Below are 17438 nucleotides of genomic sequence, written 5' to 3'. Positions count from 1 at the left end.
TAACAATAATAGAGGAGTAATACAATTATTAATAGGCATGTTGTATCCTCTTAAAGTGGCAGTGTGTTTCTGAAACCGTGTCTTTCACATTCTTTTTTTTAAACAAATCTGAAACAAATGGAAGAATAGAAATCTTAGGAGAAAAGCAAGTCTGGCTGGTATATTTTACCATTCATCACTTTTTCTCCAGAGTGAGTATTTAGCTATTGTTAAATACAGGTAGTTACTTAAAATATTTTTTTTAAAAAAAATCTAATAAAAAAAATCACTCATCTAGACTAGAATTTCCTGAAGGTCTTCATGTTTAAAGTCTCAGCCCTGTGTGATATTAAATGGTTTTCTTTGAAGATATGTATATCCTCAGAGCTATTTACGGAAACTCAGAAAAAATAAATGCAATTTTTAATAAAAATGCCATTGTTTTAAAGATTAAATTAGTTTTGAAGTGACATATTGTTCTTAGGATTTATGTTTTCAGTATAATGTATCTAAAATAATGGGGTTTTTTTAAGCCAGAATACGTTAGATTGTCTTGCTGGCTCAGGGCTACTTATGTGTTATCTTCCACAGTAAACGATTTATAGTACAACCTTGCAGCTGCAAGGTTGCAACTTTTCATTTTAATCTTTTTTTTCCTCTGAGTTAGTCTCTTGGTATATTCGTAGCAATTTTGTCAGTATTTATGCGTTCCTGATAACTTTAATGTTGAAACTTGTAAAAGCTATAAACAGTTAGGGAAATATTTTCAAAATAGTGTTTTCACTTAGCTTATTATTATCGATGAAAAGCAAGGAAAAAGGTTTACCATTATTCTCTCCAAGTTTTAGGCGAAGTTTTGAATACATTTTTACCTCTTCTTCATACTACTTCTCCCAAAATAGACAACATAAAATATAAAGCAGCACTAATTGTTTGCAGAACAATTTTGCCATAAAGCTTGTCCACTGAAGGATCACAAAAATAGTCAAAACAAATGGAAGTTACACGATTTCAACAGACTATGAGCCAGGGACATGTTTGTACGATTCCAAAAGGCTGTATCTCATTTATTACAGTTACTCCCTTTTTTTTTTTTTTTTTAACAGAATCCTACTGGCAAAAGTCTTTGATGGGGCCCTTGCCCATTCTGGCAGCAAACATGATATTTAAAAACTGCCCCAGTGTAGAAGACTCTCTAGAACAGAGCTAATTTAACCAGCCTTCTGCACCCTGTCTTAATCTCCTCACCCAGAAGGACAGCAGGGGTAAAAGAGATTAAAGCTCAAACTCTTTTCCAAACAGCAGTGCCCTGCTGATATAGCATTCCAGAAGATGACTGAATGGCAAGTGGAGTTTAAAGTATTTCTATACCCTGGGATGAGGGTAGGGCCTGAGTAGAATCAGGGCAGGGTTAGAAACAGTTTCTGCCTCAGTTATCCCTACTGCAAAACAGAAACATCTTTTGAGTCAGAGCTGCCAATGTGTAACTATCTTCCTTAATCCACACAGCAGAGTATTGTGACAATGCTGAGCTGAGAGAGCATCACCACACAATGCTCTAACTTGTTCTCACAAGTTTAACAAATTTTCCCTATTAAACTACTTGAGAAAATCAAATTTGCTCCCATGAATATCCTAAAGGCAGACTTTAGCTAGCTTATACATACAGCTTACAGGACAGGATGATTCTTAATACAGAGGAAGCGCTTGGTTGCTATACCTCTTTCCCTTGCTTACTGAACACAGCTGTGAGCCAACCAGACAATATTCTGACCAAAGTCTTCTAAATGAGATCTGAAAAGAGTCAGAATTATTTCTGAGTATATTCAGACTCTACATGGAATCACTGTGTTCTAAGATTTAGCCTAATATTGCCAAAGACTAAACCATTCAAGGTTTGAGTAATCCAAAAGGGAAAAGATTCCAGTTCCTCAGATTTCCATATCATTCTTATCTACTGGTTTTACAGATATGTCCTCTCCACACTAGCAATACCTTTTGCATAGTAACATGTTCTTCAACACATCCAAGCACACAGCTTTATTCACTTCAGTACGTTTTAGGTCAACTCTTTTAGCTACACCAGGCCAAACCCAAGTGTTAGTTGCCTGTTAAGTTGATTCACATAACCTTGTGCCTTTTCAACCATCATTTAGCTGGGTAATCTTTCTCTCTAAGCATAGAAATACAGCCATAGGCTAAATACTAACAACAATTATACTACTGCAAACTCAGACTACCTCTAACAGGATTCAATGATTTGGAACTATGCAAACAAGCCTTTACATCATAGAAAGGTGAGATGTTTTGCACAAGCTACTTGGCAGATATGTTCTTTCTATAAAATCCACACTCTTATATTACATTTTTTTCCATGGCCTCAGTTCCTGAGATGCACAGATCAACACATATATCTACACTTGACTTTGCCATGTCCTTTAGACTAATTTGCAAACATATGGTATACACCTGAATACACTAATATGAAAAACAAGACAGCATAACAGTTTTCTGTGGACTGCTGCTTTATTTCCTGCTATAATCCATTTTTACATGGCATAAAAAATGTTTGAATGAGTTTAGAATGATGCTGTAACTCCTGAAAAGAGATAACATGAAGAACGTCGCTACTGAGTGTGATGGTGATTCCTGTAGAATTGTAGAATTGTTTAGGTTGGAAAGAACCTTAAAGATCTTCTAGCTCCAACACCCCTGCCAAGGGCAGGGAACCTTGCACTAGACCAGGATACTCAAAGCCCCATCAAGCCTAGTCTTGGACACCTCCAGGGTTGGGGAGCTCTCTGGACAAACTGTCTCAGTGCCCCCACCATCCTCACAGTAAAGAATTTCTTCCTAATATCTAATATAAGCCTGCCCTCCTTCAGCTTAAAGCCATTCCCCCTTGTCCTATCACTACATGCCCTTGCAAAACGTCCCTCTCCAGCTTTCTTGTAATCCCCCCTTAGGTATTGAAAGGCTACTAAAAGATCTCCTCAGAGCCTTCTCTTCACCAGGCTGAACAACCCCAGCTCTCTCAGCCTGTCTTCAAAGGAGAGACGCTCCAGCCCTGTGAAAAGCTTAGTGGCCTTCCTCTGGATTCATTCCAAGAGGCCAACATCTTTCTTGTGTTGGAGATCCTAAACCTGGATGCAATACTCCAGGTAGGAGTACTCCAGGTAGGGTCTTACAAGAGTGGAGTAGAAAGCCAGAATACCCTCCCTCGACCTGTTGGTCACGGCTCTTTTGATGCAGCCCAGGATGTGGTTAGCCTTCAGGGCTCCAAGAGCACATTGCCGGCTCATATCAAACTTTTTGTCCACAAACACCTCCAAGTTTTTCTCTGCAGGGCTAGTATGGCAGCCTGAATTTGTACTTGGGATTGCCCTGACCCAGCTGTAGGACCTTGCACTTGGCTTTTTTGAACTTCATGAGGTTCACACAGGCCCAGCTCTCCAGCCTGTCAAGGTCCCTCTGGGTGGCATTCCTTCCCTCCAGCCGGTTGACTACACCACACAGCTTGGTGTCATCTACAAATTTGCTGGGGGTGCACTCAATCCCACTATCCACATCACTAACAAAGATGTTAAACAGCACCAGTCCCAACACCTATCCCCAAGGACAACACTCATCACTGGTCTCCACTTAGATATTGAGCCAATGACTGCAGCTCTCTGACTGCGACCATTCAGCCAATTTCTTATCCACTTAGTGGTCCATCCATCAAATCCATGTCTCTTCAGTTTAGAGACAAGGATGTTGTGTGGGACAGTGTCCACTGCTTTGCACAAATTTGGGTACATGACATCTGTTGCCCTTCCCTCATCCACCACTGCTGTAATCCTGTCGTAGAAGGCCACTAAATGTGTCAGGCATGATTTACCCTTAGTGCAGCCACGTTGGTTGTCACCAATCAGCCACTTATTTACCATGTGTCTTAGCATAGTTTCCAGGAGGATCTGATCCATAATCTTGCCAAGCACTGAGGGGAGGCTGACTAGCCTGTAGTTCCCTGGGTCTTCCTTATTTCCCTTTTTAAAAAATGGAAGATTTTTAAAGTCACTGGGAACTTTACTGGACTGACATGATTTCTCAAATACAATGGACAGTGGCTTAGCCACTTCCTCCACCAGTTCCCTCAGGACCCTCAGATACTTCTCATCAGGTCCCATGGACTTGTGCACCTTCAGGTTCCTGAGAATATTCTCGACCCTGATCTTCTACTACAGTGGGCAGGTCTTCATTCTCCTAATCCCTTGTTTCACCTTTTGCAACTTATGCAGTGAGTCTGGAGCACTTGCCAGTGAAGACTGAGGCAAAAAAGTTGTTGAATCCCTCAAGCCTTCTTCATGTCCTGGGTGACCTGATGTTCTGTATCCTTCCTGAAGGGACCCACATTTTCCCTTCTTTTATTGCTGATGTACCTAAAGAAACTTTTTTTGTTACCCTGGATTTCCTTGGCTAGATTTACTTCTGCCAGTGCTTTAACTTTCCTAACCATCTCCCTTGCTGTTCAGGCAATTTCTCTGTATTCCTCCCAGGCTACTTTTCCCTGCTTCCACCCTCTGTAAGCTACCAGTTTTTCCAGAAGCTCCTTGTTCATCCATGCAATCCTCCTGGAATTCTTTTCTGATTGTCTCTTTGTATGGACGTAATATGTCAGAATGCAATAGAATTACAGAGGACGGCCGAGTACCCTGTTAGAGAAATTTCCAAATATAAGTGTTAACATGCTAAAACTGCAAAGGTCATGCTAACAATAGACTTCCTCAGCTGCTATCAATATTTGAATTAGAAGGCTTAGAGTCATTGCCAGTGGATGACCAGAAATTACAGTGCTTGTATTTGTACTGTTTAAACCACCTAGCTTCCTATATTTTTTAAACAATTAAAAGTAAGCAAACCAAATATACACTCACACCATAAAGTAACAAGTGATTGCATTATTTTAGTATAAGACATTATAAACAGGTGAGGCTTGATTTTGTATTAATAGATGGCATCTATCAAGCTATATTTATTTACATGAAGGTATGTGTTTTGTGACTACACTATTGTATTGCATTGTCTATATTTACATGCAGACATATGTGTAAGGGAGAAGATTCAGTGGTCTTTTATTTCTGTTGTTTCAAGGCAGCAAGATACTGTGGTGACAAGTGCTCAGGACATGTTTATAAACAAGCATTTGTCTCTTGCACTCCCAGTTTCCTCCAAATTCTTTTTCCAGACTTATCCTTCCCTTTTTTAACCAAAATGCCCATTTTCCAATTTATAAATGTTACTGTCAGACACTTTCATTTTCTTCATTATATTCCCTTATATTTCACTATTTCCCTTGTGTTACAGTTCTTCTCTCCCTCTTTTCTCCAGGTCCTGGACTAAATTCTATTTCTTGTCTCCACTCTCTTCCTAAATTTCCACTGACCCCTCATCAACTGTTTCCACCCTCTCTGCCCTTGTAGGCATGTTTAACAGCCACGTCCTCTCCTCAATCTCCATGCATCACCATCTCCATTGCAATATGCCATACGTGTTCCTGAGACTCATGTCACTCTGTATCTACCCAAAGACCCTTCTGGATGTCCCATCATCAGATCAACATTACAATCACAGAATTATGGAAAGTTATTTAATGGGACCTCCAGAGATCATCTACTCCCAACTTTTTCTAGAAGCTATATTCCAGCCAATGCTAGATGAAGTCAGATGTAACTCTTGCTAGCCAAGTCTTGAAAACTTCTAACAATGGAGGTCACAGAGTTTCTCTAGGAATCCTGTCTTGGTGCTGCACTACCTCCTTCAGCTCCTGGCAGAGTTCTTCCTAATGCTCAGTCTGAATCTACCGGCCACAGTTTGTGCCTGCTGCACCTTGTCATACCTTCTTTCTAGCATTATCAAGAAGAGTCTGGCCCTGCAGTCTTTACAGAAGTCCCTTCCTATGGCTATAGGCTACCATTAGGTTCCTGGTAGCCTCTTCTCAGCTAGACTTAAGTTCAGCTCCCTCATCTTTTCCTTATTGGTCACAAACTCTAGCCATTCTGACAGCCTTCCACCAGCCCCTCAAATTTTCAATACCCTTTCTTAACTTGAGAGAGGAATTGTCTCAAAACTGGACACAGTGTTTAAGGTGCAAGGTCATGAACACCAAGAACATGGGGATGATAGCTTTCACCTTAAGCTTACGGAGATGGGGGGGAAAAATCCTTTCCAAAGCTGAATATTCATCTTACTTCCATATTACTCCTATTTTCTGGCTCTGCCATCATTATTAAAGCCAAGCTACCTTTCTGTGTTGCCCTCTGTCATTTTCAATCTGTGTCTCGGCTAACTTCTTGATATTTTTTTGCAGCTTCATTCTCCTCATTAGCAAGTACACTGTTTATTCATTCTCCAAACTTTATCTACACAACGGGCATCTCCTTTCCTTACCCTTTCTTCCTCTCACCCACTCGAGATACCACTTTTGAAAGTGAATCCCTTTTTACGTAGTCATGTCTTCACTCTGTATCACTTTATTCATGTATTTCTAGGTTGCCTACACATCACACTTCATCTCATGACCCATCCTACTAAACCTCAGTCCATGTATTTCCTTACTCTGGGGTGTTCCTCTTTCCCTTTGCTGGCGTATGTCCAAGGTATAGTATTAATGCTATATCACTGTGTGTTTAGAAAAATCTCTCTTCATGCACATTCAGCTTATACTATATTATCCCCTTGACTCATAATAAATTCATTTTAAAAAGAAACTTTAAAGAAAAGAAGGGTTTGTCAATGACTACTTTGATTTTAAGCACCAAACTCTCATCACTAGCAGTAGCTACATAAATCATCCTTCGTTATTGTTTTATTTTTATGCCCCTCAGTTACATTTGCACTGGCCGAATTTTGGAAGTAAATATCCAAAATATTAGCTGAAAGCTTCTTCAGAAAGCAAATCTTTCCCACATCCTTCCCTGCAGTTCCTCTTTAAGAGGTGTCAGAATGGCTGAGAGAATGAAGTGGCTCCACATTGTTTGCCTGAACTATTATGTGTTTAACATTTCCATAACAAAAGTGCCACTCGACTTCTCCCCGATTAATGCAGCTCGAGGGCTCTTGTCCTCCTTTAATAAAACATTGTTGAAATCATTTATTTAGAGCCCTTGGTTACTAGTGGGAGAATGACCATCTTTGTGCCAAAATATAGTGTATACAGTCCACTATTTTGTAGTAGATCATTCTGTTATTTAAGAAATTGATTAAATGGATGTCTTAGAAAGTATTTATGCTAATAGCACATAACTTATGTCATTCAGACAGTCAATGTGAGCCTTTTCAACTGTCTACCACAGCCAATGCCTCCAGTAAAATACAGTAACTTTCGACTTTACTGCTTACAAATCTGTATCGCAGACATGAAATCTCACAGAGAAGCACTGCTCTTCCTATTCGAAAATCTTTTCTGTTGCACGACTACCTGCTTCTCCTGAGGACTTGCAATGGGTGTTACCACAGGCCGTGTGGCAGTGTGTGATGTTATTACTGGGGACAGGAACAAAATCGCTTGAAGGTCTGAATTTTTTTTAGGGACATCTGAAGATGCAATGCAACTCAGTCATTCAAGAAGCATTTTCCATTACTCAGTTGGCGATGATTTTGTGTCCCACTACTTTTTATACGTGCACTTGAAGTACCTCTCACCTTCCAAAGGAAAAACAACCTTCAAAAGAAAAAAACAAACCAAAAAGCAAGTACTGCTTTTGCATTGCATTGAGACGGAATGTCTGGTTCTGCACCTGCAAAGCTGTCTGCCACCACCTTTGCAGCCCTTTCTATGTCCTATAGGTGCATGCCTGCAGTGAGAGATCTGGTACACCAAAAGCTCTTAGGAGGAGTGGAGAGGAGATTGTAACTAAAATCCATCATGCCTTCCAATGTGATCATGAAAAGACTTGGCCAAACCAGAGCTTTGCTTATGGCCATTGTAAGCCTTAGTTTCATAACAATTTTAAAGTTATGTATGGCTGTCTGTATACATTGGTGTTTATTGTTAAAAATAAACAGAGACCTTATGTTATGTCCATTGTGATTGTATACAAAAGCTTTGCTGTGTGCTTGGGTGATCAGTGAAGCTTGAATCTCCCTCTTTTTACTGTATGGTCACTGTCAGTTCAATGAACTGCCTCCTTGTTCTCCACCATTGTCCCACACTCCCTTAAACATTTGTCACTGAAGTGCCTGCAAAGACAAATAAACTGTCACCAAGAATTCAAACCTGGTAACTGGGAATGAAAAGGGAGCAGAACCTAGTGGATTATTTTACATGAAATGATGGAAAGTTCCTTCTCCCCCTGGAAGAGATAGGCTGGACAGGACCTCAGCACAGAGCACTATCCAATACCCAGACATACAAGAGAACTTCCCTTCCTGTGAAAAATTTCCCTCTGTCAGGGAATGTGAAGTCTTTTCCTTGCTTAAATCTGTCCTTGCTACATTACTTGACAGTTCAAGAATTTCCATTTGTCTAAATATCGAGCAAAAGACATAGAGATTTGATGGACATCAACATCTGCACAGGCTTTTTTGTCTGGGACACATACCAATACAGGCTGCCATTCCTCCTGGAAATTGTGCTTACTTCGACAACAGAATAAAACCCACAGAGGTATTTCCTTATGGAGAGGAGCTCACAGGACAGAATTAGTTCAGCTGTATTTACTGTACAATTATTTAAATTAAAACAATCCACTTTCTGTGGGGAAGGAAGCATACAGATGAGTCGTCCCTGCCTAGTGGTGCTCCGTGTTGATTTATTCCAGGCAGATGTTTCTGACAGGAGCTTGTAAAATCAAGTCTTGAGTTTATTGTAACAGTTAATTATCAGTGATTTTCTAGTGTTAATGTCTTTACTCCTAACTGAAGAAAAATAAAGGTTTTTAGCTGGGACTTAATTTTTCATCAACAACGAGTTAAATAGTTCTTGTGGGTGCTAACTGTTGACAAACTGAAAATACGTTTCTGGTCATCTTCTGAAGAGGTATTTAAGATCATCCCTACCCATTTGTGAACTCAGCACTTTGTATAGAAAGCTGACTCTATTTACAAGACTCACTCAACTACTCTGTCCTCCTCCTGAAGAAACAGTTTCCGGCTTTGTTTTAATAATAAGCTTACTCAACCATTCAGATGACTTTAAAAACAAACTTCAGATCATAGCCGCGCACCATACTCACACACTTGTTAGGTATCTCAACTATTTGGGGCTGGTTTATGCGAGTGCATGTGCGCTTGTGTGCATTGACTGCTGGGCAATATAATCAAATTCACACCCTGAAGAAATAGTAAAATAATCTTTCACTGAAATAACTAATCCAGAAGCAGGGATTTCTAATTTTGTTGATTTATACAACAGACAGATGTGGATTTGTGCTCTGTCAAGATCTGGTAAGATGAAAAAAAAATTTCTTGCTAATCTGTCGCCCCCTCAGTCAAAGTTTATTTGTGGTAGCTTTCAAACTTCTGACTTGCCTTGTAATTACAGCCTTTAAAACGAAAAGCTTTAAATAAACACCATCAATAGAAGATAAATAAACTTTTTCCCCCTGCCTTTTTTTTTTTTTTTTTTTTTTTTGGTGAGTGCCTAGCTTGACAGTCCAAACTCAAATCCCCAGAGGACTGAGCTCTCTCTTTTGTGTTAATGTTTAAAAGATTTTCCAATGCTGGAGTTTATTCCTACTGCAAACATTTCTATTTACAAGGTCAAGTGTATCAGCACTCGACACAGCTTAAGAGTGTAATTATTTATCTAAGGGTGTTTGAGTGTAGATCAGTAGCTCTGGCAGCAAACCAGGCTTCAACACGATGCAAAGCAACTCCTAAGAACAGTATTACAAGATCTAGTAATTGCCGATCCCTTCAGTGTGTTTACTTTTGCATTCTTCGTTGTGGGAGAAGGCAGGCTGAGTGATAAACTTTCCGTTTTGTTGCAGTCCCCTTGATGCCTGTGCCCCTGCCTGCCCCAAGAGAAGCCTTGTTCGAAACGCTTGCCACCTCTGTGTGATGTATTTCTCACCACTTGTTTGCACGCCTAGGAGCATTTCTACATGAGTCAGAGAGAGCAACGTGCCCCCACGAAGAAAGCGCGGTGCATACATACATACAGGAGCGCCTTCTTTGAATTGCTTTACTCTTTTCTAGCACTGGCAAGTTACCATGCCAACGCATTATAAAATGAACAACTCATTTAAAGTAGTACTTTCAAAGCTGTATTTACTTTTTGCATGTAATTATTCATTAAAGTAAGAATAGCAGTAATTTACATCCATGTAAAGTATTACAGGCAAACAGAGAATTTTTGTTTGTTGAGTGTTTTTTGGTCTGTTATTCTGCAGTTCAATTCCCCGCTTCCTCCCATCCCCCCCAACCTCGGGTTCTGAGAGTTCAAGTGTCCCTAGAAAACAATTTAACCGCATCCATTATTTAAAGCTCTTTCTTTACTAATTTACACGTTTAGAAAATACAAAAAGCCATACATATTTAAAACACAGGCCTTTTTTACACCTCCTATAAAAAATACAAGGTTTAAGGCAGCTCAGAAATGCGTTCATACAATTCTAGCACGTTCATAAAGTCTCTTCAAATAAGAAAGTTAACTTTCAATCTGTAAAATACACTGTACATTTGATGTTCTAGAAAATAATTCACTTAATCAGTGTTGCTGGTATCCCTTTAAACATAAAACGAAACCTGTACCTTTTCAGAAACGAGTAGCAAATGCAGCTATCTGGCAAATAGGATGCAGAATTAAAACTTTTTATTATTTTTTTAAATAAATTATCCCCAAAGCATACAATTTATAGAATTCTATATACAATGAACAGTGACTGGTAACAAATCCCAGTTTTAAATACTTTTTTTATATAAGATTTACCAGAGGTCAGCACCCTGATATGACGAGGCAATAAAACTTTTCAGGATATTTGTACACACATGTTCTCGAGTTTAAAAGTGTCTTTCAAAGATGGCAGTGCAGAGCTCTTTTAAAACAAAAGTTGCATTGTTCAGTATGGCCAACAACTCTGAAAAAAAAATATTTCTTTAATGTCGCTACGTTACAGAGGAAGAGATGGCTGCTGGCACGCTTTTGTTATAGGGAAGATGTGTGTGCAAGAGTGAGTGCTGTAAACCACCGAATTTATTCTGTCTGCTATTTCCCTAAATTTAATTAATGGCAGATGCGGCGTAAACCCCGTTCAGGTACCACGGCATCATGAAGAGCGAGATGCGGCGAATGATAGTCAAGTTGCTGACTGATCAGTACGGCAACGCTTTGGCAGCAAGTTTGGGTTGCTCTCCTCTTAACTAACCTTCATGTCAAAACTCTTAAAAGACCCTCACTACCAGCGTGCTACGACTCCCGGTTTGTACCGGAGGGCAGCTGACGGCCTCGCTCGCAGTCTCTGTCAGCCGCTCCGCTCGCTGGTAACACGAAGGCAGGGTGGCAGCAATTGCATAGTGCACACTCGAGAGAGACGAACACCAGAAACACGAGCGGCCCCTGCGCCACGGCCACAGCTCCAGCCACCGACTCGCAGGGCTGGGCCGGGGCAAGGGGGCGGAGGGGGGCGGCAGGCAGCAGCGGAGGCAGGCGGGGAGACACGGAGGGACGGGGCGCCGGGGCGATGGGTCGGGAGATCCACGGCCGGAACGTTTATAGCCGCTCCGCGCCGAGAGGCCCCGCCGGCCGGATCCCCGGCCGCCGCGGGAGCGTTCGACTGGAGGCCCGCGGCAGCTCGGCGCGGGGGGCCTGGCCCGGCCCGGCCCGGCGGTGGGGACGGAGGGAGGCAGTGGTGAAGACAGTCGGTGACAGAGGGCGGCAGGGAAGGATGCGAAGAGGGAGGGATACTAGAGCCGCGGCAGCAGGGGCAGCAAGACGGAGGCGAGCAGCGCCGCGGCCGCCGCGGCGGGCCGGCCAGCGCTATCCGCTTGCACTGGGAAGCCGGGATCGGCGCCGGCATTGTCCTCCGCGTCGTCCCTCCCCTTCTGGCTCGGCTCCTCCTCGTAGTCCTCGTCGTAGTACTCCTCCAGGCCGCCGTCCGAGCCGCCGCTGCTGCCCGCGCTGTTGCCGCCCATGTCGGCGCCGAAGCAGAGGCGTGCCATGTTCTCCTTGACCGACTCGCAGATGGGCCGTTCCAGCCCGTCGCAGACGCAGTCGTTGAGCAGCACGGCCTTGGGCACGGCCAGCATGTCCTCGATGACAGCGCGGCACTCGGGCGTGCAGCGCAGCCCGTTGAACAGCTTCCCGCAGTAGGTCATGTAGCGGTTCAGCGCCAGGCTGCAGCGGCTGTCCCAGTCGCAGCGCCGCCGCGCCTCCGTGCAGCCCATGACGCCGGGGCCACCGGGGCCGGACCCGCCGGGGCCACTGCCCGCGGGGCTGCTGGTGCGGGGCAGGCAGGGCTCGATGGCGCGCTTGGTGGCGCGGCAGTTCTCGTCCTGCGCGCAGTCGCAGTCCTCCAGCGCCGGGCCTCGCCGGGTGTGGTTGAGCTGGATGAGCGCCGCGATGCAGTGGCTGGGGCACCGCCGCCTGGAGGGGGCGGCTGCGCCTGCAGCGCCCGTCGGGCCATCCCCGCCGCCCGCCGCCGGCGGCTGCTGCTGCAGGAGCACCGGGGCGCACGCCTCGGCGTACTGGTTGTACGCGTAGCTGCACTCGGGCTCCCCCTGACACTGCAGCACCGCCTGCCAGCAGATCAGCCGCCGGCCCAGCACCAGCGAGCCCCGCGGCGGCCACACTGCGCCCAGCGCCGCCGCCAACCACAGCCAGGCGGCCGCCCGCGGCCACCGCCGCCTGCCGCCTCCGTGCCGAGCGGGCGAGCGGGACACCATTGCGGACGGGGGTGGCGGCTGCAGCCGCGGGCGAGCGGGGAAGAGGCGCTAGTAGACGAGAAGAAAGAGGAGGAAGAGGAGGAGGAGAAGGAGCTGCAGCCCGTGGAAAAGTTTCCAGAACTCCCGCCGGCCGTGTGCATGAGGTCTCGCATCAATCCATGCACGCCGGGCCCGAGGCTCTCCAGCCCCCGGGAGCTGAAGCCGTGGGTACGAAGCAGGCGTCCTGGGCCGTCCTGGGCCCACCTCCCGCTGTTCCCGGCTCGGCTCGGCGGTGGCGGAGGCGCCCGGAGAGGTGCAGGGGGGAGTCAGAGCAAACAGGGGCTCGGACGGCAGTGGATCCGGATTGCACTCGGGGAGTTGCAGGTTGCGCCGGGAGAGCTCATAGTGCTGTCCTGCTCTTCATGCAGTTCCGTCTCTTTTTTTTTCCCCCTCCACAAAGTAAATGCCCAGCTGCTGCTGCCTCCTCGGGCGCTTTTAACTCTCCGCTCGAAGCATCTCTGCACATGCCAGCCGCTCCGATCCCATTTACAGTCCCAGTTCCGCTCACTCCCTCTCGGTACTGGTCGCACTTTAGGGTGGCGAGGAGAAGAAACGTCTCTCCCCGCTAGCAAGACGAGAGCACGGGGAAAGGAGAAGAGGCAGCCTTCGCGGTCTCTTTCTGTCTGGGCGACTGATGCTGCTTCTGTTGTCAACACGCCCTGCAAGCTGCTCTACGGATCCGTCTGTGGATCTTTTTTTCTTTGAAAGGCTTTAAATACAAAAGTGCCCTCCGAGCAGCAGCAATGTGCTCTGATTAGGCTCCATTATGCATGCATGGAAAAGCAAACAAACAAAAAAAATTAGCAACGCTTCTTCTTTTACACATTCCCCCCCAGCCTGCGCTCTCTCGCTCTCTTTCTCTCTTTCTCCACTTTTTTCTCCTTTCGCTCGGCCCCCTCTCCCTGCCTCGCCACTTGCCATTGGCCCAGCCTGTTGTTGAAACCTTTTTCTTTTCCCCCTCCTTCTCTTTACGATGTGCTGGAGGGAGGGAAGGAGAGAGGGGGGCCGGAGGGCAGCTCACATTCAAAGCTTGAAAGGAAAGGCTTAAGGAGAGTGACAGCCCCCCGAGGAGCCCCTCCTCCCGTTAAGGCGGCGCGGCGGCCGGGCGAGAGGCGCTCGGCGGCAGCGGGCGGGCCAGTGCCCCGGGGCTGCCCGGGCCGTGGCGGCTCCGCGGGGTGCTCGGCAGCACCGCGCCGGGGACGGGCGGCGGAGCTCTCCGTGCTGCTCTTGCGGGGACGGTGCTCTGACGCTTGTCCTGCTCTTTACAACGAGGGGGGTAAAAAAAGAAAGTTCTCTAGCCCGCATGACGTGTGTACCCGAACTTCCCAGTGATTCAAGTCAGGGCAGAGCCGCTTCCAGAAAGGTAGGGAGGATCAGGCTCAAAATGGGACCGAGTTTGTTCTTACTGAAATAGAGACAGATCTCCTGGTTTCAGTGTGCTAGTACATTCAGGGAGAGCAAAGCTCTCTCTATTAGTGGTGTGCTGCGACCATGTAAGTACTTCATTGCTATGCCTTCAGTATTGCAACTTTCCACTTGCCACATACTCCACCGATTTTAAACTCATTCAACTCAGGTTCTCGCCTGAGGTTTTTGTGCACGGTTTTAAGACACTGACTTACAATGGTGTCTGGTGACAGAAATACAGTAAATCTGAGTATAGTTCTTTGATAATTTATCTGCCAACTAGTAAAAAGTTTTTAAAAGTCTGTTAAAGAGTTTTCAGTGAAAGCAAAATACTTGCTGAAGTCCTCCGTTCGCTTTGCTTTGCTTATAAGGAAGTAGATATAAAAATATTAAGGCACAACGAGAGGAGCATAGCAAAGTAAATTGTGGTGAATTTACCCACTGCTTTCGTTTCAGTGCTACCTTAATTCCAGAGCAACATCGTCTCCAACCACAAGGGGCATCGGTATCTGCTGCCTGTCAAAACTGGCGCTTTTTTTCATCCTGAGACTATCAACTCCATCTGTCACAAAAATCAGGACAAAATCTATTTTCCAGAAACTCGGTGATTTTGGAATCCCATGCGTTGTGGAATAATGTCTGTCTGAAAGCACATGGACTGTGTAATGGTGGTGTGGTGTGGCTGGGAGTCAGTATGATTGATGTTTTGAGAAGCATTCTTAAGGACTTGCTCCATTGTCATCAATTTTACAAGTTGCTTGTGTTTCTCCTTCAGTATAGTTTTGCCTATTCTGTTGCAGAAGTTGTTGTTTTTTAATCTGTGAAAACTGTGTATAGAAACCCTGCCTTCATCCTCCTAGTTTAGAGCTGTTTCTTTTAATTCTTGTTGAATGTTGGTATTAAAAATGCCAGATGCCATTCAGGCAGGGTGCAATAAATGCACCAGCTATCTACACTGGGATTGCTCAGGCATTACTTTGTAGTCTTGTTCACTGATGATAACACTGTCACTGGTGGAAATCTGCTAGTTTGGGGTGGCTAGGTTGAAGATGGCATTGCAGGCGCTATACAAAGTGCTGCTGTGGTGTCTGATTTCTAGGGAAACCAGTCCACCATGCAGCTAGAAAGAATGAGGCCTGGATGCTGGGGTGTTCCAGACACAGAGAGTCTGAAAAAGGGGACTTCAATGGAAAACAGTCATGCCTTGTGGCCTCCTGAGCTTCCCCAGCACAGGAGAGTAGGAGTGGCTGTCTATCCCAGTGGGGCTGCCTTCTGTGGACAGCTGGGGGATGAGTTCTGCCCCTTCCCAGCTCCTGCCTTCATCTACAGAATCCATCCAGCTCGACTGTGACTGTACTTCATTTCTGGAGCAGAAAGCAGGCTGTTGACTTAGTGAGGAAAGACAGCCGCTGAACTTCGGACCTCCCAGGAGGGGGAGTAGAGGAGCCTTCACTGCCGACCTTGCACCCTTGCGTGACTGGGAAGAGGCTGCTGTGGTGCTGCCTGAGCAGAAAGTGGATCAGTGCCTGGTCGCACTAGTGCTGACGGGCTTCCCTGGCTAGGGACAGTGTTCATTTTGCCTGCCGGTCTGAAAGGTAAGGCGTGGCATGAAGTACTGCATTATTCATAGGCAGAGATTTTCACATACAGCTTTCAGTTAAAGAAATGCAAGTTTCATACAGTAGTAATAATAAGGCAAATGTTGACTTGAAGTTTGGAATTATCTTTGGTATCTTAAAACTGACAGAAATTTTAACAGAAAATAGCTGGGCTCTTCAATTCTCACACCTTTTAGCCATCTAGAATATGATCATCTACATCCAGGATTATATTCTAATCAATAAATTAGCTTCTTGAAATGCTTTAAAACATACTTGTCTGTCCTTATTTATTGAGCATTTGGATTCTGTCTGTATTTGTAACTGCCATTTTGGGTGAGGACTCCAGGGATCACAGTGCTCTGTTGGAGGAAAGAATTGTTTTCTTGTATGGAACTAAACCTAGAGAAATAACTGTCTGGCCCCACTTCTTTGATTGTGGTTTTCTAACAACAGAAATGGTTTTGTCAAACTCAGCTTTTTGGTTTTCAGAGCAACTGTGAAGGTAAAACGGAAAGCAACTCTTGCTCTGCTTCACAAAGCACCAGATAAGACAATACATCCCACAACTTGATGTATTTTACTTTACACCAGTAAAATAAGATCTGGTAGTATTCTGAATTTCCACATTTGCTAGGTTTTTCTGTGCCATTTTTTCCTGTCTTAATTAATTTTGTTCTTTACACCAGCTCTCCAAATTATTATAGAGTAACTGTCTTTCAGCTCTAGGGGTCATTTTGGCAACCAGAAAAGCCAGTGTTTATCTTATCTGGATTTATTGGAAAGACTCCTGGGCACCTTTTTGTTTAATCCTGATGTCTTTCCCCCCTTTCTTGTTTCACACATTTTCCTAATGGATCTCCTTTCTAAATCATGGGGTTTTTATCTCTTTCTCTGACCTGTTTTTCATTGAGAGTGTTTAGAAAATAAGAAAACCAGATAGACACAAATCCAGTTGACCTTAAAAATTTAGCAGTTCACATTCAGTCGTAATTGAAATACATGGCCTGTATATGTGGTTAACTCCTTTCAAATTATTTTTAAGCACATTTCTTTTATTGGATTATATTGCTTTTTTCTGCATTTTAAGATATTTACAACGGCTATTAAAATTTTCTGGCTGTTGTCCTGTGAATTAATTTGCTGACACAATTTCAGTATGTGCATCCAATAATATCTTAAATATGTCTCTGATAAGGATACACAGTGAGAGAGCAATTTTTCTTCTTGAAGAAGGGACTCAATTCTCTACTAATAGTAGATTTCACCTGCCAGTGAAAGGCAGCATCTTCCTATTTACATCTCTGTAAATAGTTCTCAGAACCTTGGTATTATGGTGCATGAGGGTCATGGGAGGCCGCAAAAGCCCTACTCATACACCAACATTCATCCTGTAAAAATGGCCCAGTGTCACAGTAGCCTATGTAGATGACTAAATATGAACATGTGCACACTGCATGGTACTTGGATTTGATGTAGCCTCAGAGACCTTTAAATAATACCTTCTGCATTCTAAAGTTACAAAAGAAAAACCTTGTGACTTACCAGATT

At 44.4% G+C, this 17438-nt stretch overlaps 1 protein-coding gene across 1 annotated transcript; it reads right to left on the bottom strand.

Annotated features, from left to right (window-relative positions):
- Nucleotides 1-10203: 10203 nt before the first annotated feature.
- Nucleotides 10204-13849, bottom strand: GAS1 (growth arrest specific 1). The gene has a single exon (XM_027742708.2). It carries the CDS (start codon nucleotides 12841-12843, stop codon nucleotides 11866-11868), a length of 978 nt encoding a protein of 325 aa, XP_027598509.1. The 5' UTR covers nucleotides 12844-13849; the 3' UTR covers nucleotides 10204-11865.
- Nucleotides 13850-17438: the final 3589 nt, after the last annotated feature.

The sequence above is a fragment of the Pipra filicauda genome, unplaced genomic scaffold, assembly GCF_003945595.2.
Source record: "Pipra filicauda isolate LSUMZ 115617 unplaced genomic scaffold, ASM394559v2 scaffold256_size1097316_pilon, whole genome shotgun sequence".
NCBI lineage: Eukaryota > Metazoa > Chordata > Aves > Passeriformes > Pipridae > Pipra > Pipra filicauda.
The sequence above is the reverse complement of the archived record's forward strand: the minus strand, read 5'-3'. Positions and strand labels throughout refer to the sequence as shown.

What these genes read in the sequence shown, in the direction of transcription:
- GAS1 (XM_027742708.2), bottom strand. Translation starts at nt 12,843, where the DNA reads ATGGTGTCCCGCTCGCCCGCTCGGCACGGAGGCGGCAGGCGGCGGTGG.